We start from the raw sequence: 24,629 nt of genomic DNA on the forward strand, positions 1-24,629 counted from the left end.
AGATCGAATCCAAAGGAAGGGGGTTTGTGACAACATGTATATAATTCACAGGGTCTAAGATATTGAAAATGACACACAAACATCTTTCATATATAACTAATTAATATACAACCCATCTCTATATATAAGGAATCACCTAATCAATTACGCTAATCTTAGAAGTCTATTCCAACCTAATTAATTTACTCACAGTTCCAAACAATACTCCATTTGATCACAAATGTCATCATGCAACACTAATGATGTTGTTATCTCCGTTATTGCTATTAAAGCTGCCGGACATTTCCTGAAAATTTGCCTGTGGTGCCTGCTTACCGAGAGAAGACGAGTCAATGGACAGATTAAGAGATAGAGGCAGCATGGGCTCTGGCTCCTGGGCTGGAGTTGATGAGTTGTTCAAGCTGAGGTCTGCCATCCTGGAAGATGGAGGGATCGGAAATTTTGGAAGTGGACGGATGAATTTAGTTTGTTCAAGTGTTAGGTTTTCCATAGATTTGTCTCTTGCTAATGGTAAAGCTGGTTGATAATCTTGGGTTTTGTTACCCATATACTGTGGAATTAGATTAGGACATAGTATGAGTAAAAACAAATAATGTACATCCAAAATATAAAGGAATGTGTACTTGTTCTACTTAGTGTAACATACGATGAGGTGAATGATATGAGATGATCAAAACAACATATTAAGCGGTGTGCGAGGAGTTGGTTCTAGGCAGATGAGCTTACCGTGTCTTGAGTAGTGATGTCAAAAAGACTAGATCGGCGGCGACGCCTGTTGTGATTGTTTCTCCGGAGAAAATATTTCTGAGCATGACTTGCAACTTGAGTAGGCGTTCTTGTCTTTACAAAATTTCTTGATATTCCTCTCCAATCTCCTTTTCCTACTCTCTGCAATCCCATTAAGAATAGTCTATGCTCCTCCTCTGTCCATGCCACTCCTATTTATTCCATCATATACTTAAATCAATTATCAACATTCATCCAACTCCAATAGTCAATTTTGCATTTACGGCCTAAGGTTTATAATTGTTTGACGGATAAAAAATAACATTTGAATCTTTCAGTATAACAGATTATCAAATTCGAATGAGCAGAACATTAGTATCAGGTAAAACGCCAAAATATGCTTATTTTACTAGGGCTACAAGAATTCTGAGTTTTATCAACCAAAGTTATCAACAGACAACGGTCCATTAGTAATCGCTCACAGATTGCCAGAGAAATGCGAAAAGTACCTCTTTTGCGCTCACGGCTGCCACCGGAGGCATGAACAACATCATCAGACGCATAACCGGCAGCAAGAACATCGGAGTTGGAGTCCTGAGCATGTTCAAATTGAGCAAGATTGTTCATGCTAGCACTCTTTCTAAAAGAGGACGAGGCTTCCATAACTCTCACACCAAACAACATGATACCTTTACCTCCACCCTTAGGCTGCTCCCTGGACATCTGATTAACATGAGCTTCATTTCCAGATTTAGAACATGTACTAGAAAATGCGTCCATTTTAGAGCAACTAGTTGTAGTCCATACAAAGAGAAGGTAGAGATAGAAATAATAATATGAGCAAGTGTTTTGGTAAAACTTTAGCGGCTTACAAATTGTGCACCAACATGAATATAAATATTAACACCATTTGTACTGTTACATTGCCTTCGCACCACACATTACAATCATTAGGTACATCTGGGCCGTTCATATACTGGACTCCACGTTAGTGTGCTTTTCTTTTCTCATTTTTATATTTATTTAAATTAAAAGCATCTTGGATATTGAACGTGGACACATTTTTATCAGTATCCTTAAGATACAGCCTGGTAAGTGGTATCCTATAAAAAGTAGTATTTCATCCATCGCCCACATTTTCTTTCATACTATATTTTGGCACGGCATTTTATTTATAGCCATTTTGCATATTAACTCTGTTAAATTCGTTTATACTTTAAACCATCGTTTAATTCTTAAATAAATTTAAATACCACATCATTTTTTTTACTCATGACTTGTTTCTTTACGATTGATTATTTGCTTTTACAAAAATAGGGGTAAGTCTGAGTCGGACCTGGAAACATGAGACGAGAGATTATAAATATCTAACTCCTTGTACTATCAACCGTATTCAAGTAATCTGTTTAAGAAATTTTCAAAAATAAAATCTTGGTCATTTTTAGCGGTGACAAAATTATCATTCTAGCCATCTTCCGCAATTGAAATTTACATGAATCTCTTCAGGAACCGAAGCATCCGACACCCGCAATTTCATCGATCCATCAACAATTCAAAAATCCTCAAATTCAATAATTTGAATAACTCTAATTGATTATAGTCAAATTTACGGAGGGTTGTAATTAAATTTGTGAAAAATTAAAATATGTGATATTATTTTTTTTAGTTTAAGAATCTTAATAAAAAAAAATCACTTATAATTTAAGAACATATAGATTAATTATCCTGGGTAAATCCCGTTTGAAATTATGATTAATAGCATGAAGTAGTTGAGCGTTCAATATCAACCAAAGGGTTGTGGAAATGTATTGATCGTCATCGGCGATTAAAACACGAGATTAAATATAGGATATAACATGATAACATATAAAAATGCATAATGTGGTTTCTTTAGTGAGTCGACAATATTAATGTTGAAAGCAACGTTATTGGATGAGAATGGTTGCTTAATAGAAGAAAGAGGTAATTGTAGAAATAAATAAGCCTAAAAAAAAAGGGATGGTGGAGGGATAGAGCTCGTTTCCACCGTCGAATTCGCATATTCTTTTCGTCCATTTTTATTTTAAAGTTTTTCTTGTCTGTTGCTACAGTTATGTAAAGTCATATCTTCCTCCTCTGATTCAATGGTGCCTGTTTTTTTTTATTCAATTCTAAATGACTGTGCCCCTTTTTCCAAATGTAATCTTTTTAGGAATATTATTTGTTCTTCCCATTTTTCATTTTCTTCCTCTTTGCCCATTCTATTGCTTATTTCCATACATCATATTTGGTAGTATTTGTTATTTGTATTCAAGATGTTGACAATTGTTTCCATTAATTCCAACTCAAAACTCTACATAATTGAAACGAGAGAAAATATTCTCCAAAATGATCTCAGGATCTTTTTTTTAAACATTAATTTCTTTGTTTTCCTTAGGGTTGTTCACGAACCGAGCTGTTTGCGAACAAGTTCGGGTTCGGCTCGTTAAGGGCTCGTTCAGCTCGGCTCGTTTAAGAACTCGAGTTCGAGCTCGAAGATAAAAATATGTTCGTTAAGCAAAACGAGCTCGAGCCGAGTTTAAGTATATTCGACTCGAACTCTAGTCTTCACATCTTCACTTTGACTTATCGATAACTCTTAGTTCTCTAGTGGCTTCCTGACTAGTCGATATCTCAGAGTTATTTAGTCAAATTCACCTTGTCGATATCTCAGACTTCTCTAGTGAATTTTAACTTATCGATATCTCTGAGTTCTCTAGTGGAACTTGACTTATCGATAACTCAGAGTTCTCTACTGAATGTAAACTTGTCGATAACTCTGAGTTCTCTAGTGAAGGAATGACTTGTCAATATCTCCAATCTTCAATTCTTCAATTTGGCTTGTCGATATCTTCCTTAGTTCTCTAGTAGCTATCCTAACTTCTCGATAAGCCATTTTGGAGTTCTCAAATGACTTCTCTATAACATTAAATCTGTGACTTGTAGAGATCTTGACTTAGAGTATTTTTCTTCAAACAGATTTATTCAACTCCAAACTTCTTCAAAATTCTTCTAAGGCATGATCTTCTTGATCTTCTTCCAGATAGAATCCTTAGGCTTGATACTGTTTCAGGAAAAAGACTCCAGTCTGTCCTTTGCATTTTTACAGACTTTAAGTGTTACAAGTACAAAATACAAATTAAGATAACAATACAACTAACTTAGGGTTGACCCCAAGTTTAACTGATTACCAAAAATAACAGTTCATTAATCTCCTCCTTTGATTAGATGTCCATCTGGCTTGCTTCACACTTTGATCAGAGACACTAATGATATTATTATCTCCAGTGATCTTTGACATCATCACTTATATATTACAATCTCCCCCAACTTGTTCATTATGGAATTATGCACAAGTTCTGATTGATGATGTCAAAACTCTAGCTAAATGCATAATTCAATCTCCCCGTCTGGTATGCTTTTGTGAGTTTCATTTAGATTTATTCTTCTCTCCCCCTATGAAGAATAGAATTTTATTATCTGGCAACATCCATCAGCTGTTTTGGCATTTAGACATATTCTCCCCCTTTTTGACATTATCTCCAGGTAGAAAGATCCAGCTAGATGTACATTGTTCAAGCTGCTGTCATTGTCCATTTAGAACACTGTCTGCAGCTTCAAGTTTCAGTGAGATCTATGGTGATGAGTTTATCAAGTAGAATATGAGTTTTACTTAGATCTGCAGAAGAAGTATGTCAGTAACAAAAGTCCTAAACTCTTTGTTCTTTTGAATAAGTAGTCTCACTACTTCTCACTGCACTAGTCTCATGACTTTTGAGAGTCAGAGTTTCCTCATAAGGATTACTAAATCCAGACACTCATCTACATCTCCTTTTGCCAGGAAGGATCCTTCCTCTCTTATTTTCTATTTTTCTCTCAATCTTTTCTCTCATTCTCACATGAAAGGCTCAATTTGTTGTTTGACTTACAAAAATAAGATGTGGCTGAGAAGAGTTCTCTGTGATCATTTGATTATGGGTAATCCATATAGGTCTAATCATACTCATTTCATCAGAAGCGTGAATACTAGTTTGAGATTGTGAGGTGAATGAATCATCAGAAACACCTGTGACTAGGGTCACAGTTTAACTCACAGATTGCTCTGTGGTTTTGACAGTGTGTTGTCCTCCACTTACAGTGGGAACCTCCAATTGAATTGGAGGGGATTTGACTGGGTTACTGCCATGTGCACCAGCTTCAAACCCTTGTGTGTCTTGCAATACACTGGCACTTAAATGTGCTATACTTGCCTTTCTCATGACATTGTCATAGGCAATTGTACTTCTAGCTTTGACTGCTAAGACAGCTTCTACTAGAGTTATGAGGAGAGTTGTTCCTTCTTGGGGAACCTTCAATTGAATTGGAGAGGATTTAGATAGCTCCCCCTCAGGAGTACTACCCTCAAACCTTTCAGTCTGTGAAGACTGCTTTGCACATGAAGGTGCATTAGTGATATTCATGGAAAAACTGATGAATTTCCATGTTTGTGGTGGTTTCTTTTCTAAAACAACAAAACAACTGAAGAACATTTTGAGGATTATGTCCTTTTGTAAAACAGGTTTCTTTTGAGAGTCACCTGAGTGGGATTGTGTTTGAGTTTGTGTTTGTGTTGCTGTGCCTGAGTGTCTTGCAGTTTGATTTTTTTTAAATGTTTTAGCTGCAATTTAGCACAAATACCTGTTGATTGATTATCTGTATTTCCCGTTATTGTCTGAATAGATTATGTTGGACCTGTACTGCATCGAACATATTTATCATTTTGGATTTTTAATCAGATATATGCATTGAGATATATAGTTGCAAGCACTATGACAGGAAGGATAATAATCAATTGAGTTGTAAACACAAGGCAATCATGACATAAACAACAAGCAACAAAAACAATTTGATAGAGAAGAAGAGAATTTTCATTAATAATAAAAAATAGAGTACATTAAGATATAGATTACACCAAGTGAATCCTAATCCTAACTACTCTAGTTTTGGCTTCTTCTTCTCGGCCTCAATCCTCCTTGCCCGGCGCTGGTAAGCTCTGAACATGGAGTGTGCAAGAGAGATGGTCCTCTCCTGCACCCTGGCACGCCTCTCCTGCTCTAGAGACACTTCTCCCTCATAGAAAAGGAAGTTTATCTGATCGTCCCACGAGAGTTCGTCAAAGACATCAAGTGGAACATCAAAGGGGCTGCAAACAACCCCCTTGATACGGAAACGAAGTCCGATAGGGTCAAAATAAACTTGGTTGTCAGCCAAAGGATGAACGGGTTGATAAAATCCATTGAAAAGCTTGTAGAAGACTGGGCATCCATTGGAGAGAGAGAGAGAGGTGAACAAGAAGTGAGTTTTGAGATTAGGGTGTTTGATGAGAAAGAAAGTAGTAAAGAATAACGAAGAGTGAAAGGTTTGATTTTATAGAGGAAGAAAAGAGAGAAACCAAGAGACTCTTGAATTGCCCGGTTAATAAGTGTAATAATCACACCAGCATACTTATGAGAAACTAGACAGTTAGAAATGACTAGTTACTATTCCCCATGCAAGTACTCAAGAATCTTAGTTCACTTTCTAGGATAACTATTTCCCATGCAAATAAACAAGTACTCCCTACACAAAAAGTGACCCCTCCTATCAGCAAAATATTACACTAGCTAACTCATCAAAATAAATACTGATAAGGAATCATTCAAAATACATAATTAGCATATAGTCAAATATATTTAACTATTATCAACATTCTCAAAACATCACATATATTGTACTAGTCTACTTACATTAGACTAACATATTCCACATACAAAAAAAAAAGTAAATGTGTCAATAAGTTTGAGTAAATATAGACAAAGTATGTCAAAAGTATTTTGCTAAACATAATTTATGAATTAAATTATTTCAGTTTTTCATTCTTTTTACTTCTTTTAAACTGTTATTTATGAACTTCATATATTTAGAATATGAATTAATAAATATGCAGTTTGCTTAGAATTTTGAGAAATTCCAAGTTAAAATATGTATTCGAGAAGTGTGTGTATTTATTTTAAAAGTAAATGACTTGTCGAGAACTCAAAAATAGACATTTCGAGTTAGTCTATCGAGAAGTCATTTTGAGAAAAGAAGTACACATCGATAAGTCATTTTAAATTACTCTTTTGGAGAACTCAAACTTGACTTATTGAGATGTCAAATAAATACCCAGTTTGTCCAAGAAGTGGACTGAACTAATTCTAACTTTTATTTGAATAAATTCAAAATACAATTAGAATAAATTTTCAAAAGTATTTTACCGAAATAATTTATTAATTTAAATTATCTCAGTTCTGAGTTATTGATAAGTCAAAATTTGTACTTGTAGAGCACTATATGAATAAACACTACTAGAGAACTCTACAAGGACTTATCGATAAGTCATTTTTAAGCCTTTCGAGAAGTCACTCGAGAAGTCAGTAAATTGACTTATCGAGGACTCACTCGAGAAGTCCTAAAATGACTTGTCGAGAAGTCAATTTATACTTATCGAGAACTCAGTTCTCTATATACTTTTGGTTTATGTAATTCTGCCTTGTGTTAATTTTACATATTAAGAATGTAAATTAACAAATGAGCAGTTTACTTAGAATTTGAAAAATTCCAAGTTGAATTTGAATTTGAAATACAAATATGCAGAGATTTTTAAAATATTTATAATTCATATTTCAGTTAACTTCCAATAAAATCAAATTACTATTGATTTATTGGAGATTAATCTGCTGCAAAACATTAGCTGAGTTCTTGCCTTATGATGAAGAATTAAACATTCTAATTTCACCTACGAGTCTAGTGAAAGTTGTTTCATCCAAAGGTTTAGTAAAAATGTCAGCCAATTGTTTTTCTGTTGGTACAAAAATGAGCTCAATGGTACCATTTGTAGCATGTTCTCTAATAAAATGGTACCTAACATCAATGTGCTTTGTCCTGAAATGATTAACTGGATTAGCACTAGTATTGTCACATATAATAAGAATCTTGTGTAACACTAGGCCATAATCCATTAGCTGATTTCTAATCCAAAGCACTTGAGCACAACAACTTCCTGCAGCTATGTATTCAGCTTCAGCTGTAGAAATTGATACAGATTGTTGTTTCTTGCTATACCAGGATACAAGTCTTTGTCCAAGAAATTAACAGCTTCCACTGGTAACCTTTCTGTCAACCATGCATCCAGCAAAATCTGCATCTGTGTAACCAACAGCTGCAAAACCAGTTCCGTTAGGATACCATAATCCCAAGTTTGGAGTTCCCTTCAAGTATCTGAAAATCCTCTTTACAGCCATCAAATGTGATTCTTTTGGATTGGCTTGAAATCTTGCACATAAACATGTTGCAAACATGATGTCTGGTCTACTTGCTGTTAAATAAAGCAATGATCCAATCATCCCTCTATAGCTTGACATATCTACACTCTTGCCCTTCTTATCTTCATCCAACTTAGTAGCAGTAGATATAGGTGTAGATGCAGGTGAATAATCAACCATTCCAAACTTTTTCAATAGATCCTTGACATATTTAGTTTGGATGATGAAGATACCATCACTTCTTTGATTGACTTGAAGTCCAAGGAAGTAACTCAGTTCCCCCATCATACTCATTTCATATTCACTTTGCATAAGCTTGGAGAATCTTTGGCAAAGCTTCTCATTAGTAGAACCAAAGATGATATCATCCACATAAATCTGAACTAGGATCATATCTTCACCATGTTTCTTGTAAAAGAGAGTCTTGTCTATGGTTCCTCTAGTAAAACCATGCTTCAGTAGGAAATCTGATAGTGTGTCATACCAAGATCTAGGTGCCATTTTTAGTCCATATAGAGCCTTGAGTAACTTGTACACAAAATTTGGAAATTTTGGATCTTCAAAGCCAGGTGGCTGTTGCACATAAACTTCTTCTAGCTCACCATTCAGAAATGCACTTTTGACATCCATTTGATACACTTTGAAGTTTGAATGTGCAGCAAATGCTAGGAAAATTCTTATAGCTTCAAGTCTTGCAATTGGAGCAAAAGTTTCATCATAATCAACTCCTTCTTCTTGTGAGTAGCCTTTTGCAACTAACCTTGCTATGTTTCTAGTAACTATACTGTGACGGCCTCAACCCCGGGGTCAGGAGTTGACGTCACTAAACACAATTTCCAAAATATAAATAACAGAATTATTATTAGAATATATTAACTTGACCCCAAACCAAGATCCGATCCAGGTTCAAGTATAATTCAGGTTCTCAATAATACAAACTCTTTATTCACTATCTAAGACACATCAACTTTATTCAGCAACTCTTCAGACCTCATGGTCTGATATAAACTACCTCAGAGGAGCCAGGTCCAGTAGGGGCGGGAACACGGGTCGGTCTGACTGATCTTCTAGGCATCTGCGAAATATACATAACAGTTTGCAAGGGTGAGCATAATCGCTCAGCAGTACCAAATATGAATAACAGATTAAAACAGTAAAGTAACAATAATGGGAACAGAGCTGTAATCACGATATCAACATTTCATAATGATAATCAAAGTAACTGGATATCACTAATTAGCATGCTTTGTGAAATCAACATTATAGTGTGCTGCGTAATACCAGAGTCCAATTTTAGCATGCTAACCATTTTATAAAACCGCTGTATCAATCAATCATGCTTTCATATAATTCACAAATCCCAATCAGATACATAGCGAATATGTGAAGACAACTGATCAGGCTATCAACACCAGACGGCTCTAACTGCCATCCCATTTACCTGTTCCGGAACTCAGAGACTAGTTAGGTCTCTGACCTGCTGGACTAATCGGTTTTATATTGCGCGCAACCGAATTAGCCTCTTACGCCACCTCAATAGGCCTACTCTGGCCCCAATGTATCCCATATCTGACCGTTTTATCCAGTTTTCAAAAACACTTGTACCTATCTCATTTTCAAAATCATTTATCTAGCCAGCACACATATAAAATCCATTTCGCAAATCATTTCATTTGAGACAGGTACCTTTCGAAGTTACTTTTCCCTAAAACAATTCGAAAACAGAAATTTTATAACTACAGGGGATACGTAACTTAAAACATTTCTGTTCCATTACGAGAATAAAACATTTAGCTATCCATATACACTGAACCATAAAAGAATGGTCAGGGGTACTTGCCTTGCAACGCTTTACAAACCCTAATAGCTTTCACGTTGACTTCGATTCTGTAACGACTCGATTGGGATCTACAATTACAGAATACCCTAATTAGTTATGCCGACATGCTTGATATCCTCAAATCCTAATAACCCAAATCCGAAAACCTGACTCGTATTATTATTATACACACAAAACCCGTAATCACATAGTCACATAGTCAGAAATATTGTTAGGGTGACACATAAATATATATTTTCGAACATTTTTTTAGGAAATGTTGGCAGCATCTTCTTTATTTATAAGACTACCCGTCGATTGCAATCGACGTCAACAATTCTCAACCATCCACAATATTATTTTATCCTTTTATACAACTTACACTCCAATACCAATCACAATTAATTATTTAAGTCCGAAAATATTTTACGAAAAATCATTTTATTTATTTATAAAATTTAGGACTCAGAACATCGTCATCACCGTCCACCGTCGACTCACCGAAGTTCATCGTCAACGGCGGCACAATTTATTGGCGCCCGATATGATACGGGTTCCCAAATAAATTATACCGATTAATATTATTTCCCGCAACGAAAGTTTTAATTTCACAAATACTAATCATTTATTTTCCTGTAGAAAAGAAAATAGTAATTAAAATTATAACAGTTAGCCCACTGCTTTCAAAGCCCCGCCCAACAGTCAACCCAACTGCAAGGCCCAACAAAGAAACCAAGCAACAGGTAACAGAACGTAGCGCCACACCCGCGGCCGGAACACGGCAACACACGACCGCCCACACACACCAACACACCAACACACACACACATTCACACACACACATATTCACACACACATATTCACACATACATACACAATCACGCACACATAAATATATATATAAAGGAATGAATCGACTGGAAATTGAACAGAAGAACCGGAAGTAATTACCGGAACTGGAGGCCGGAGAATCACCGGGAAAAAGGAAGAAGAAAAACGGAAAGCAAACGAAGTGAATCGGAGAAGAAGAAGCCGAGAGCACAGGGCAAAGAAAGAAAAAAACAACCGAGATAAAAGAATAAGGTCGAGGGAGTGTAAGATGCTGTGAACACGTATCCTGCAAAATTGGATACGTATTAACTTCTTAATATAAGTTGTTAACACGTATCCCTGAATACTCAGGGGCTCGATTTTTAACCCGAATTCTTATTTTTTTACGAAACAGAATACGATTTAAATGTATCAGAAAAATCTTGAAATACTCTTAAAATTTCAGAAATTTCCCGAAGTTTACAAAAACATAATTTCAAAATTTTTAAAACAATTCTTAAGGTACTCTTGGTACCCAGTTTTTAACAAATAATGAAATGACACGCGGTGAAACAAATCCCAAAAAATTTTCAAAATAATTTTAAAATTCTTCGTATAATACGAATTTAATAAAATATAAATTTCATAATTTTTAAAGATTCCCATAATTAAATATGGATTTTAGCATTTAACACACTCAGAAAATCATTTAAAAATGAATAATTAACGAAATATTGATTTCTCAATTTTATAAAGTCCTAAAAATAATTATTGAAATTATAAAATTAGAAAACCAATTTTAAAGACAACCCAAATATTTATGGAATTAAAATTACCATAAAATCACTTTTACAAGCAAAATAAATCATGTAACTCACTAATAAATCTCACAATTCAATCCCACTTATCAACAAATCATAATTAATTAAATAATAATCAACAACCGCTGCCAAAAACCATTATACACATTTTATTTATTTACTTAAACCTTTATTATACTTCCAAATAAAATAGAATTAAAATAAAAATACACGAGTCGTTATATATACCATTTTTATTCATCTTGTTCCTGAACACCCATTTTGTTCCAATGATGCTTATATTCTCTGGTGCAGGAACTAATTTCCAGACTTTGCTTCTTTCAAACTGATTCAGTTCTTCCTGCATGGCAGATATCCAGTCAGGATCCAGAATAGCTTCATCAATTTTCTTAGGTTCTACTTGAGAAAGAAAACATACATGTAGGTACTCATTAGCAGTTGCACTCCTGGTCCTCACACCAGTAGTAAGATCACCAATAATTGCTTCTCTAGTGTGACTCCTATCCCACTTCCTTGTATGAGTTTGTTGACTGGTGCCTTCATTATTTTCTTCATTATTGGTATGACTTCTGGATTCTTCTTCTCTTTCTCCCCCTGAGTTTGTGCTCTCAAATTCAGGTGTTTGAGATGAGTTTCCATTTTCATGATTTTCCTATTGAGTAGTCTCTTCATTTATTGTCTGATGTGCATCAACTTCAACTTCTCCATCAGAGTCACTATCAATGTTGAGGTTTTCAAATGCCAGGGCTTCAGCTTTATTATCATCAAGGCATTTCAAGCCTGGACATTTGTCATCATCAAAGATCACATTTGTGCTCTCCATAATCTTCTTTTGATCAGTCACATAGACTTTGTAGGCTGATCTTTCCAGTGAATATCCCAGAAAAAATTGCTTTAAAAACCTTTGAGTCAAATTTTCCCATATATTCAGAGTTGTCTTTCAAAATATAACACTTACTTCCAAACACATGAAGATGCTTTAAAGTAGGCTTCCTCTTAGACATGATTGAGTAAGGTGACTTGCCATATGCCTTGTTAATGAGATATCTGTTCTGAATGTAACAAGCAGTGTTAACAACCTCTTCCCAGAAACTTGTTGGCAACTTGGCATCTTGCAGCATTGTTCTGGCAGCTTCAACCAATGTTCTGTTCTCTCTCTCAACTACTCCATTTTGTTGAGGTGTCCTGGAAGCTGAGAATTCTTGAACAATGCCTTTGCCTTTGCAGAATTCACTTAATATAACATTTTTGAATTCAGTTCCATTATCACTTCTCAGTCTTTTTACACAATTATAATCTTTAACCTGCTTTTCTATTTTCTTGATATGCTCAATTATGATGTGTGGAGTTTCATCTTTAGAGTACATGAACTCTACCCAAGTGTATCTTGAGAAATCATCCACCATCACAAGTGCATATATGTTCCTTGAAATTGATAAGACATTCACTGGCCCAAATAAGTCCATGTGAATAAGTTGCAAGAGTGCACTTATAGAATTCACAGTTTTTGACTTGTAACTAGATCTTTTCATCTTTCCTTTCTGACAAGTTTCACAAACTTCAACTTGAGCAAATTCCAGTTTGGGCATGTCTCTCACTAACTCCTTTTTGACTAAGTTGTTAATTGCCTTGAAATTCAAGTGAGACAACTTCTTATGCCATAGCTTGCTTTGTTCTTCTGATGCCTTGGTGTAGAAGCAGCAAATACCATCCTTATTTGTTAAGTCCAAGTCTGCAAAGCCTTTGTCTACAAATTGGCTAACACTGAGAAGATTTACTTCAAGACCAGCTACTAGTGCTACATCATCAATGATAATATTTTCAGAAACAATCTTGCCATATCCTATTGTGAATCCTTTGCTGTTGTCTCCAAAGGTCACCAATGGGCCAACTTTCTGCTCAAACTGTGATAGCAGGGCCTTATCACCTGTCATATGTCTGGAGCATCCACTGTCAATGATCCATATGACTTTCTTCACTTTGCCCTGCACACAATGAGATTCAGGTATATTTAGTGACCCAAGCAGTGTTGGGTACTTTCTTCTTGTTAACTACTTTAGCAGAAGTAGAGTGAGTTGTTTCAGATAAAATAGAGTTCAATGATTGTTGTGCATTTTCCCTTTCTGATGTAGACTCAATTTTTGTTTCTTTAAGGTCTACTCTCAGTTTGTGGCAACTCTTCATCACTTTTAAGTTGCAAGGGATGCAGTCAAACTTATCACAGAATGAGTAGGGATCATTTAAATCTGCTTCATTGTATTTGCAAACTCCTTCAGTTGGCTTACTAACAACCTTTTTACAAAGGTGAGTTAGATGATTTGCAAAGCCACATTTTTCACACTTCTTTTCAGGAGCATCTGCAAGATAAGCTAGATCATTGATTTTGTTTATCCCTATTTTCCCATTTCTATTTTCTTCTTCTTTCCTGCATCTTCAATCTTTGTTCCTTTGACAAGATTCTTGGTGCTTTGATTGTCCATGAGATTTTTTTTCAGCCATAGAAGATTGAGTTGAGTTTGCATTTTTCTTTTCATTATCCTCATCTGTAATTTCTTGCTTGATAATCAATTCTTCTTCACTGAAGTCTACTTCACAAGCCTTGAACATAGGTGACCCAACCTTTTCAATATTGCTGGAACATTTTCATTCTTTGTTGCTTTCTCTTTGTCCCTTATGTTCTTCTTTTTGCTGTTCAAAGCATCATAATCAAGACCAATAGAAATGTTTGCATATGGTTTAATTTTCTCATGGTACTGACCAACCAATTCATATACATTATTGAAAGACTTCAACTTTACTTCATTTTTCTCCAGTTTTTCCCTTTAGCACAGCCTCAATCTCATTTGCACACTTGAGCTTGTTCTTCAGATAACCATTTTCTTGTTTCAAAGCTTCAAGCTCCATTGTCAACAATTAGTTCCTTGTTTTTCATTCTCAAGCTTCTCATTCAACTTTGTTAATCTGCTAACTTCTTCATTAGCAGCAACCATGCTTGTGTGGATGTGAAACATTTCTATGCTCATCTTCTCAACAGTTTCCTTATATTGATTCACATTTAAATCAGTGGTGGTAAGAGTTGGTACCTGTGATTTAGATGATGATGATTCTCCTTGCTCCAAAGCCATGAGTGCATAGTTTCCAAGTTCTTCATCTTCATCAATTTCATAATCATCCCAACTTTTACCTTCTGCAATATAAGCTTTGCTTTGCTATTTCTTCTGAAGAGCTTCATACTTTGCTTCAAGTTCAAGATAAGCTTTATCTTTTGTTACCTTCTTAGGTTTCCTGCATTCTGTAGCAAAGTGGCCCAGTACATCATAATTGAAGCACCTTATCTTAGATCTGTCAACAGACCCAGTTTTATAGCCATTCTTGCTATCAGAATTGTACTTCCCTTTTTCCTTCCAACTACTGTCTTTGTTGAAAGACTGTCCTTTATTCTTGAAGTATATTGGATTCTTTACTCTAATATTAGAGAATTTCCTAGCCAAATAAGCTATTGACTGATCTAGCTCATCCAATTCTACAAGAGTATAGAACTCATCTTTTTCCAATTCCAGAATGACTTGTTCCTGTGAATCATTTGTTCTTTGCTCTCTTGCTGAGGCAACTGGAGTTTGAGATCTTGGTTCATCATTGGATGTTTGACTTTCATTTACAATTAAAGTACTTGAGCCATCCACAACAAGTCCTTGACCAGATCTCAATGATTGTCTTTGAATCATCTCTAGTTCATATGTTTTGAGAATTCCATATAGAACTTCCAGTGTTATCCTGCTTAAGTCTCTCCCTTCCCTGATTGCTGAGATTTTCTGTTCCAAATGATCAGGGAGAGTAAGCAGGAACTTTAGATTCACTTCTTCAGCTTCATAGTATTTGTCATGAAGTTGCAAGTCATTTATCATCTTATTGAATCTTTCAAACACATCAATAATGCTTTCCTTTGGCTTAGTCATGAAGCCCTCATACTGTGAAATCAGTATCCTTATTTGGTTTGACCTAACTTCTTCAGTTCCTTCACAGAGTATCTCAATCTTTTCCCATATTTGCTTGGCAGTGTCACAGTTGACAATGTTGTTGTACATCACATTGTCAAGTGACTCAATCAATATTAATTATAAGCTACTATCCAGGGAGACTTTCTCTTTTTCAGGATCAGTATACTCAGCAGGATCTTTTGGAGCATAAAGAGCTGGGATAATCCTGTCTCAATCTGTAGATTCCTCAATTCTAACCGTAGGAATGAAAGGTCCATCCTTGAGGATCTGAATGTAGAATGGATTGGCCATTTGATGAACATCATCATTTTCTTTTTCCAGAGAGTGTAGTTATCTTTGTCAAAGGTAGGAATTTTGATGCTACTGATTTTCTGTGTATTCATTCTTCCAAGATCTTAAATCTATTTACTTTCAGCTCTGATACCACTTGTTAGGAAATGAATAACACACATAGGGGGGTGGGGGTGAATATGTTTTACTATTTTTGAGCTTTTATTGAATGTTTATGGTTGAACAAAGTAAATTAATTCTTGTAAAGAGATGTGTTTATGCAGAGATTAAACTTGCAAAAAAAATAAAGAACACAGATTTTCAAAACTCACTTAATTTTATATTAAAATTAAGACTGTTTTGCTACAAAATTTCTAGGTCTTTATTGATAAAGAGCTTAGCTTCTTCTTGAGAATGTTACAAGATCTGATCTAAATTGTTACCACAGACTAAAGGACCGATGTTAACTTTATAACTTGGTTAACTGCTGGTTTATACAGTGGATGATAAAACATGCTATTAGCTTTTCTAAACTGTTACTTATCATTTCTATTTATAAAAAAGCAGATCTTCCATTTCTGGATTAGCATATCCTTAGCATCCCGTGTTCACTTTAATCTTCCTCTGTCAGTTAATTTTTGCCATTGATCTTACACATTCTTCAAACTGCTTTTTGTAGACTTGTCAATCCATCTGTTGGATTGTTTGTTGATTATTTATCTTGGATATTCAACTGATCTGCAATTTTGTACTTTGAGATTGTACCTCGAGATCTCCAGTTTAGGTTTATAAAACACTTGACATCTCGATAAGTATATTGACTTATCGAGCTCTCCAGTATTCTATGTTTAGTTTGGCTTGTAGAGGTCTTCAGTTCTCTATAAGAGATTTTAGGCTTGTCGAGATCTCTAGTCTTCACATCTTCACTTTGACTTATCGATAACTCTTAGTTCTCTAGTGGCTTCCTGACTGGTCGATATATCAGAGTTCTTTAGTCAAATTCACCTTGTCGATATCTCAGAGTTCTCTAATGAATTTAACTTATCGATATCTCTGAGTTCTCTAGTGGAACTTGACTTATCGATAACTCAGAGTTCTCTACTGAATGTAGACTTGTCGATAACTCTGAGTTCTCTAGTGAAGGAATGACTTATCGATATCTCCAATCTTCAGTTCTTCAATTTGGCTTGTCGATATCTTCCCGAGTTCTCTAGTAGCTATCCTGACTTCTCGATAAGCCATTTTGGAGTTCTCGAATAACTTCTCTATAACATTAAATCTGTGACTTGTAGAGATCTTGACTTAGAGTATTTTTCTTCAAACAGATTTATTCAACTCCAAGCTTCTTCAAAATTCTTCTAAGGCATGATCTTCTTGATCTTCTTCCAGATAGAATCCTTAGGCTTGATACTGTTTCAGAAAAAAGACTCCAGTCTGCTCCTTTGCATTTTTAGAGACTTTAAGTGTTACAAGTACAAAATAAAAATTAAGATAACAATACAACTAACTTAGGGTTGGCCCCACGTTTAACTGATTACCAAAAATAACAGTTCATTAATCTCCTCCTTAGATCAGATGTCCTTCTGGCTTGCTTCATACTTTGATCAGAGACACTAATGATATTGTTATCTCCAGTGATCTTTGACATCATCACTTATATATTACAAATTCATTCTTGAGATATTGATCCTTTAGAGCCAGTTGTTCTTTAAGATAGCTGTCTTTAAATGCCAACTGCTCTTCAAGATAAGATTGTATTACGTACTGTGACATGTCTACAGGTAATGTTTGGGAGGTAGGTGTCTCACGGGCCTCTCACAGTATTTCACTCATCATTCTGTTATTCGGTTCAGGGATTGGTGTTTCACTCATCCTCACGGATACACTCCGCTCATAGCTCTGAGATCCATAAGAAGTACCTGCAAGAAACACTGGAGCCATCCTTAAGTAGGTCAGCAGTGGTGCAATAGGAGTTCGTGATTCCCGATCCTTGTTCAAGAAAAGTTGCATGTCATCATGAGATGACTGTTCCAGGGTTGGAATCTCTGAGAGGATCACTGAGGCCGTCATATCTGGCATATGTTCCTCAGCTTCCTTTAGTGTCGGTAAAGAGACCTTCCCCTTAGGCTCACCAATTGAATTTGGTTCATCGCCAATGGGTTACCGATCCGCACCTACATCGGATCCCCTATTCGCAGATGCATCCAGGTTTATTAGTCCCGGGGAGGTAAGTGTTGTGCTAGATGTGGCAACAATTACAACACTCTCTCCTAACACCTATGAAGGCAATAGATCCATTAAAGGACCTTGAACATGATATTCTAACCGTAATATGGTTGAATTCCCTGTTATCGTCAATTCATCCTCACCAAATAATGCTCTTCTAATTGACCCATTTAACGCTTTGAGAGCTTGCATACTGGAGAGTGTGTTTGACTCAATACAGGATGTCGTGGCCGACGGGCAAATTTCAAGAGACCCACCTTGTTGAGAAGATGGATCTAGTAACTGGTTATGTTCCGTTTCAACCATAGTATCCTTTTGGGAAGATACACGGGAGGTTACAGTTGTCCCAGTGGGGGTACTGCTTTACTTCGTTGGAGACAGAGCTGTGGGTTCACTTATATTACCTTCCTTATTTGCTGCATCAAGTACAGTTTCTCCCTCTATACTCATAGGATTCTTATAATCCATGGATTGGGCTAAGAGAGTTGGAGTTGTGTTTATTGGCTCTAGAGGGTGGTTATGAATTTGCGGGAAAACAAACTCACTACCTTTTTTTAACTATTTGCTCTTAGGCAAGTTGTGTGCGAAAGTCGCCAAGGTGAAATGAATCAATATCAACTAAATCATCATAAGTAGTACTCATAGAAGATTCATTCATACCTATGAAGTCTGGCCTGTAAGCATTTGTCTCTGATTGTGTGGGCTCAACTTCTTCTTATTATTCAGCAGCTCCAGGTTGAAGAACCTCTTCTGGATGGTCAACAATAACAGGTTCTTGGTCAATATCCATAGGTTGAGCCTCAGGGTTATGCTGTGGATCAGCTTCATGTTCAGCTTGAGCTTCTGCATTATCTTCATTTCCAGCATCAAGTTCTTGATCATCTTTAGGCTCAGAGACAGTTTCTGTAGCAATGGAAGCAAAGTACTCTTGCATGAAGTCCTTCAAATGAATGGGGTTGTTGTTGGTATAAGGATTCTGTCTGAGCAGCTTAACCACCATTTTTTAGGACAAGACTTGAGAATCTTCCAAATTATCACTGTGAACCAGGGCTTTCTGAGCTTCTGTTAGCTTACCATTAAAAACAATCTGGAGAAACCTGACATACAAGATGTGATCTTGTTTCTGAGCTTGGTTCTCCGAGATCTCCGCCATGAACAGACGTCCAAAGTTGATTCGAATATTAGCAATAGCTACTCCAACTTCCTGATTGAACTGTGTTAGTCCATAGAATCCACCGGTCTTGGGAGCCAGAAAGTAAGACTTTTGTTGAAGTGCCAAGTTTTAGGTATATGACTTTTGCTGAAGTGCTTTGGAAATGTGTCATTGGGCATGGTGCTCTTGATGGTTTTGAAGAAGCTATACATTTCCCAATTCTATGGTAATTTGTCAAAATTATCCCGAGGAAGATGAAGATATTCATTGAGATCATCCTCAGTAATTTGAAATATTTCATCACCAATAAAGAAGGAGAACCCTAACTTATCATCATCTGATGTGTCTTCAGCTGTAATGTGTATATATCTGAGGAGCTCAACATTTAATTGGCCATTAGTAACTAAAGCATAGTGCACAATCGAGTGCTCGTTTAGAAAATGAATCCATTTTTTCAAAATCACCTATTTTAACTGAATTACGTTCTATAATCGAGACATAATTTATTTTTAGTATCTTAATATTATCTGCCATTTTAATTAAAAAATGAGAATAAAATTTTGATCGTAAAACATAATAATCGTACACGAAAATTAAAACAGATAAATTAACTCCAACACATAAATTAAGAAGGAACACAATATTCGATATAAACCCTAGAGAACAAATAAAGAGAATAACCAATTAAAACCAAATACAACTAAACCAAACGAGGCCTTAAGTCCAAAAAAACAACTGTTTTGGATCTCAAAAAGTACTCGGTGAAACTCAGAGAAATTAGTATCAAAATGTTGTCCTTGTCCTGGGCTTTAAGAATATTTAATTCTTAAAAAAATTGACAGAGTTTTGGTTGAGTTTTAATAAAAATTGCTCCATGTTTTCTCTCTTGCGACTGTAAGGATGTGTGTATATATATATAGATAATGAAAAGTAATTAAAAATGATTATATATACTCATAGACAACAAGAAAAATTACCAAGTGTCTTACTTGCGACCAAAGGGGTGGGCAGGTCGCAAGTAAGTAACTTCCCTTCTAACTTACAACTTACAGAGGGGAATTAGGTCGCAAGTATAGGAGTTAGTAAATATCTAACCTCCTAACCTGCGACTAGAGGGGGTTTGAAACACTTACAACACATTCCAAGTTAGTAACTTGCGATGGCAATCCCCTCTGTAGTAGTTACTTGCGACTATTGGTGAACAACACAGAAAATAAAATCAAGTCCATGTAGTTCTCTCTAGTCGCAAGCCATATTTCTTTAACAAATAAAATCTTACTTGCGACCCCAAGGGAACAAACTTGAACTTAAATAAAATTTCAAATTGTTCCACAATATTTGTTTTGTTTAAATGACTTATTGATCCTTTTTCATAAATGAAATAGATTAATAAATCCAAAACAAATAATGTGCTTCTTAAAATATCAACTGGATGAATTCTTTAAATATTGATTTATTTAAAATCCATTAAATTGATAATTCATAATTTTATTCATAATTATAGAATTATTATCATTAACTTGATAATATTATATTTTTATGAAATAAATTATGCCCCAACTTCACAAATTAATTTTAATGAACCCCTTTAAATATTATATTATATCAAGTCCACTAAAATTAATAAATCACAACTTTAATTATTAAAATTAATACTTTTATCATTGAATTGATAAAATCTCCATCTATTAAATCAAAATTATGCTGCACTATTTTACTCATAACTTAACCAATTATGATTAAATTATTTTCAAATAAATTATCAATATAACTGTGCTAAAATATTTATTAATTAGATACAAGCACACAAATATTTGAATTACGAGAAATAAATAATGGCAAATAATTTCACATGTCCTTAAGATATTGAAATTAAATAACAAGTGAATTTATCTAAGGCAAATTGCAGTTACTGATTTCTAATTTATTAATTAGAAAGATTTAACATCCCAAGTTTACTAACCAACTTAGAGAAAGTGTTTTCATCAAGTGGTTTTGTGAAGATGTCTGCAATTTGTTCCTCTGTAGGTACAAAATGTAATTGCACAGTGCCATTAGTGACATGCTCTCTGATAAAGTGATACTTGCTATCAATATGCTTTGTTCTTGAGTGCTGAACTGGGTTGTTGGAGATTACTATGGAATTAGTATTGTTGCAGAATATTGGAATCTTTGACATCAACAGACCATAATCCCGAAGTTAGTTCCTTATCCACAAGATTTAAGCACAACAACTTCCAGATGTTATGTATTCAACTTCAGCAGTTGATGTGGATACTGAGTGTTGCTTTTTGCTATGCCAGGATAACAACCTTCTTCCAAGAAACTGACAGCTTCCTGAAGTACTTTTCCGATCAATTTTACAACTTGCAAAATCTGAATCTGTATAGCCGACTAGGTTAAAACTGTACCTTTAGGATACAAAATACCAAGATTTGGAATTCCCTTAAGATACCTAAAAATCCTTTTAACAGCTATAAGATGAGACTCTTTAGGGTCAGCTTAAAATCTAGCACATAAGCATGTTGCAAACATAATATCTAGCCTACTTGCTGTAAGATATAGTAATGAGCCTATCATACCTCTGTAGCTTGTGATGTCAACTTTCTTACCAGTTTTGTCCTGATCAAGCTTAGAGGCTGTTGACATTGGAGACTTTGCCGGAGTTGAATCTTTTATATTTTACTTCTTGAGAAGTTCTCTGATGTACTTGGAGAAAAATCCATATACCATCTTTCTTTTTACTCACTTGTAATCCAAGAAAGTATTTCAACTTTCCCATCATGCTCATTTCGTACTTACTCTGCATTAGCTTAGAAAATCTCTTGCAAAGATCATCATTAGTAAAGCCAAATATAATGTCATCAACATATACTTGAACTAATATCATATCAGATTTATGCATTTTATGAAACAAAGTTTTATCTACAACACCTCTAGTAAAGCCATTTTCAAGTAGAAATTCTGAGAGAGTGTCATACCATGTCCTTGGATCTTGCTGGAGTCCATAAAGGGCTTTGAATAGAAGTATACAAAGTCTACCATATTTGGATCTTCAAAGCCCAGAGGTTGTTCCATATACACTTCTTCTAGCTCCCCATTCAGGAATGCACTCTTTACATCCAGTTGATAAACTTTGAAGTCTGAATGTGCTACGAATGCCAGAAACATCTTGATTGACTTAAGCCTAGTTACTGGTGCATAGATTTCATCATAATCTATACCCTCCTCTTGAGATTAACCTTTAGCTACCAGTCTGGTCTTGTTTCTCGTTATAGTGCCATCTTCATCTAACTTATTTCTGAATACCCACTTTGTGTCAATTACTGACTTGTCTTTTGGTCGGGGCATCAGCTTCCACACCTTCTGCCTTTCAAACTGATTGAGTTTGTTAGGTCACACAACACTATAGAAGGGGGTTGAATATAGTGTTTATACAATCAAATCGATTTCAATACAAGTATGTAACAAAGTTCAAGTATATTCAAATAAACTCTGTTACAATAGAACTGTTGTTCTATTTCAGTGATGAATAATATCACTAAGAGCTGCAAGGTTACAATGTATAATCTTTCTTGATAATGATAACACATATAGTGTAAACCCTAAGTCTGTGTTTATATAGTACATAGTTACAAGATATCTTCTAATTGATATGGAATATAATTCTGTCTCCTAAAATATATCAATCAGATATCTTCTACAAGTCTTCTAGTCCTCTAACTCTTCATGCATAACTTCTTTTGTTTTAGTCCAGATCTTCTCCTGTAAATCAGCTGCATTCCTTATCTGAAGTCTTCCCGCACTTAAGTCCTGATATATATCTTCTGACGCCTTAAGTTCTGATATTAAGTTATGACTTTAGTAAGTTCTGATTTCCAGTAAATCCTGATAAGTCCTGTTGTTAAGTTCTGAAAACTAAATACAAATCAGATTAGACATGACATCTCAAATATATTTAACAATCTCCCCCAACTTGTAAATTATGCAAAATATACAATTTAATAGATTTTGATGATGTCAAAAACATTTTAAGTACAAATGCAATGAGAGTTTAATACGACAACTAACTACAACTTACAGTCCTTGTAGCTTTAACCAATCTTACTGAGTCAATCTGAATCCAAAGTGATTCTTGACAAAGTTTGATATCATCTTTTCTTCTTTATTCCTCAGGACTTGAGCTATTGTAGCTTTGACTTGCTTCAATTCTTCACCCTGACTTCCAATCTGGTAGATTGCAGTCCTTAATGCTAAGATATGGTTTCTTTCCAAACCATCATCAAGTCTGATCACCCTTGGATGAGAAGAATCTTCATTGTAGCACAGATATTTCTCGTTCAGAATGACTTCAAGTTTAGCAGAATCCTTCGTCATTGGAATTTTACTTCCATCATCTTCAACTATGTTTGGAATGAATTCTGTAACCCTTGAACCAGAAATTCTTGCTTTATCTCTTATGGTCTTCATTATGAAATATGACCATCTCCTAGTAATCTCAGACTTTATCTCTAAAAGATAATGAAAGAATTGAAGTTCTTTTAGAGATTTGTTCAGCACTTCTGATTCTGACATTTGATATGTTCTTCCATCTTCAAGAAATAGAATCAGATTTTCTTTGACATTATGTTTATCATGAGCATCCAGTACCACTTGAACAGATTTAACCTTATCAAGGTGTTTCTGTGTAACTTCTTCAAGAGGTTTGTCAGTCAATAGAAATGGATCTCTTGTAAGTACTTCAACTCCTGTTTTGATTTTAGCTTCTTCAGAACCTAATCCAGCTTTGTCTCTTGCTTCTCTGGCTTTCAATTCAATAGTCATGAAATCAGATAGCAGCTGGCTTTTCTTAGGATCTGATGCATTGACATTCTTCCATAGGAGTTTTCTCTTATCAGTAAATATCAATTTACTCAAATCAACTTGAGCTTTGTCAGAGGTTGATGACTTGATCAGAATTTGTTGTTTCTTCTATAGCTTGCTATTCTTTATTCTGAACAACTTGAGCTGTGTCAGAGGTTGTTCTAAATTCTTCAGTTATCTTCCTTCTCTTCAGAGTTTGAACAGTCTCATCTACTGCAGCAGCATCATAAAATACTTGAACCAGTTTGCATACAGGTTTCATCAGGATTTGAGAAATTTTCATCTCTTGTGGCTTTATTGGTTCATCAATTTTTCCTTTCCCCTTATCTTTGGGATCAATCTATGATCTTGTCTTGGGCTTTGAAGTCTCAAAATTTGACTTTTCCTTGATCACAATGCCTTTTGCCATAGGCCTTGGAGGTTTCTTTGCATCATAAGCTTTAGACTTTAGAATTGTCTTCTCAGCTGCAAATCTAGCTTCCTCCTCCTTGAGTTTCTCTAAATCCATTCCAGGATTATATTTGAGAAATAATATTCTAGCAATCTTTTCATCAAGTGTCTGAATTTTTGGATCTTTGTAGTAGATAGTAGTCTGGTTTCCCT

The 24,629-nt window shown here is 35.1% G+C and overlaps 1 protein-coding gene across 1 annotated transcript; it reads right to left on the bottom strand.

The window, feature by feature from the left end:
- Positions 1-60: 60 nt before the first annotated feature.
- Positions 61-1,608, bottom strand: LOC141725068 (transcription factor MYB1R1). Its single transcript, XM_074527447.1, has 3 exons — positions 1,236-1,608; positions 727-938; positions 61-550 (listed from the first exon to the last, which is right to left on the bottom strand). The coding sequence occupies exons 1-3, from the start codon at positions 1,504-1,506 to the stop codon at positions 227-229; spliced, it is 807 nt and encodes a 268-aa protein (XP_074383548.1). The 5' UTR covers positions 1,507-1,608; the 3' UTR covers positions 61-226.
- Positions 1,609-24,629: the final 23,021 nt, after the last annotated feature.

Source organism: Apium graveolens, chromosome 5, assembly GCF_009905375.1.
Source record: "Apium graveolens cultivar Ventura chromosome 5, ASM990537v1, whole genome shotgun sequence".
NCBI classification, from domain to species: domain Eukaryota; kingdom Viridiplantae; phylum Streptophyta; class Magnoliopsida; order Apiales; family Apiaceae; genus Apium; species Apium graveolens.